Source organism: Echinops telfairi, unplaced genomic scaffold, assembly GCF_000313985.2.
Source record: "Echinops telfairi isolate 266 unplaced genomic scaffold, ASM31398v2 ScPeMD7_5;HRSCAF=22, whole genome shotgun sequence".
NCBI classification, from domain to species: Eukaryota; Metazoa; Chordata; class Mammalia; order Afrosoricida; family Tenrecidae; genus Echinops; species Echinops telfairi.
The window spans coordinates 40,461,477-40,463,075 of NW_022103901.1; the positions used below are offsets into that span (position 1 = coordinate 40,461,477).

Below are 1,599 nucleotides of genomic sequence, written 5' to 3' on the forward strand. Positions count from 1 at the left end.
TCCTTGAGATTTGCTCCTGTCAGCCCAGAGCAGGGCATAAAGTGAATGTCCTTTTTGGGATTGAAGCCAACTTTCTTCAGAAATGGCACTAGTTTCTCTTTACATTCCTCATATCTATGAATATATATAAACAATCCAATTATAACACTAAGCAATTGAGCTATTTTCATCATTTAAAAAATTCAAGGGTTAGAAAAACCTCCCAGGGAAAAAGCATACCACATATCAGCCTTCAATCCACTAACCTACCTGCTAAAAACAAACAAACAAGCAAACAAACAAGCATCCAGGTAGCAGCAAACCCCATCTACACTTACCTCTCATTGCTCCAATTTACTGTTGGGTCATCCATCTTATTGATGAGTACAATTAAGTGTTTCACACCGGCGGTCTTTGCCAACATTGCATGTTCTCTTGTCTGTCCCCCCTTTTCAAATCCAGTTTCAAATTCTCCTTTCCTGGCAGAGATTACCTATCGCAGGAAATCAAACAGGTTATTCTTACACAGTCAAGAATGCCTTTCGAGCAGGACGACACCTTTCCTTTAAGTCACACCAGACACTTTTTGCAAGAAAATACAAGCAAAGTTCCAACCTGTGTCTTTGCCAACATTACAAGGCAAACACGAAGTGGTTCAACATTTTGGCCCACACTGATTCCCACACCCAACTTTGTGGGATCCAGTATGCCTGGGGGCTTTGTCAACACACATTAAGGGGCTCCAGTGCCACGGCCTGTCACAATCACAAAAGGATGAGGCGCCCCCAAAGGGCAGTTTCTTGTTATCTTTATAACCAGTGCTTAGTGGTGGCTCTGGCATTTAGTAGACACTCAAACTCCCTGTCATCTGTCTATTCTGACTCAGCGACCAGATAGGGCAGGGCAGAACTGCCTCAGTGAGTTTCTAAGACTCTGTACACAAGTAGAAAGCCTCACATCTCTCCCTTGGAGTGACTGGTGGTTTCAAACGGTTGACCTTCTGGTTAGCAGCCCAACATATAACCGCTATTCTGACACAGTGATGGATAACAACAACAGGTTAGAAAGCAAAGAAACAAAAACATTGAAACACTCTTCTCTAAGTATATACTAAAGATTTCCTAACTTTCTTAGTGAAACAAGAGGGCAGATTGTGACTACGAGCATTATTATAGCTACTTGCAACTGAATTCTACCTTTTAGATTCATGTGGGGCCTTCTAACCAATGATAGAGTGAAAATGATTTTCTTACCAGCACTGCCAAGTCGGCTTGAGAAGCACCACCAATCATATTTGGAACAAAACTCTTGTGACCAGGGGCATCTAGAATTGTGAAATGCTTCTTTTCGGTTTCAAAATAGGCACGACCCACTTCAACAGTTTTACCCTTGTCTCGTTCTTCCTGGTTTGTGTCTAAGGCCCAAGATAAGTACCTGCAAGAATTTAAAGATACCAGTATTGCTAAGAGATATTCTTCTACAGTAGCAGCTCTCAACCTGTGGGTCGTGACCTTTTGGGGGGTAGGGGTGGTCAAACGACCCTTTCACAGGGGTCGCCCGGGTCATAACAGTAGCAAAATTACAGTTATAAAGTAGCAATGAAAATAATTTTATGAAGCT

At 42.2% G+C, this 1,599-nt stretch overlaps 1 protein-coding gene across 2 annotated transcripts in view; it reads right to left on the reverse strand.

The window, feature by feature from the left end:
- The window catches only part of GSPT1 (G1 to S phase transition 1), a 26,746-nt gene that overhangs the window by 15,366 nt on the left and 9,781 nt on the right, over positions 1-1,599 (reverse strand). For both annotated transcript variants that reach the window (XM_004705859.2, XM_013005526.2), the window contains 3 exons: positions 1,233-1,413; positions 318-472; positions 1-114 (listed from right to left, as the gene is read on the reverse strand). In XM_004705859.2, the coding sequence (XP_004705916.1) occupies positions 1-114; positions 318-472; positions 1,233-1,413 (450 nt within the window). The remainder of the gene's footprint in view (positions 115-317; positions 473-1,232; positions 1,414-1,599) is intronic.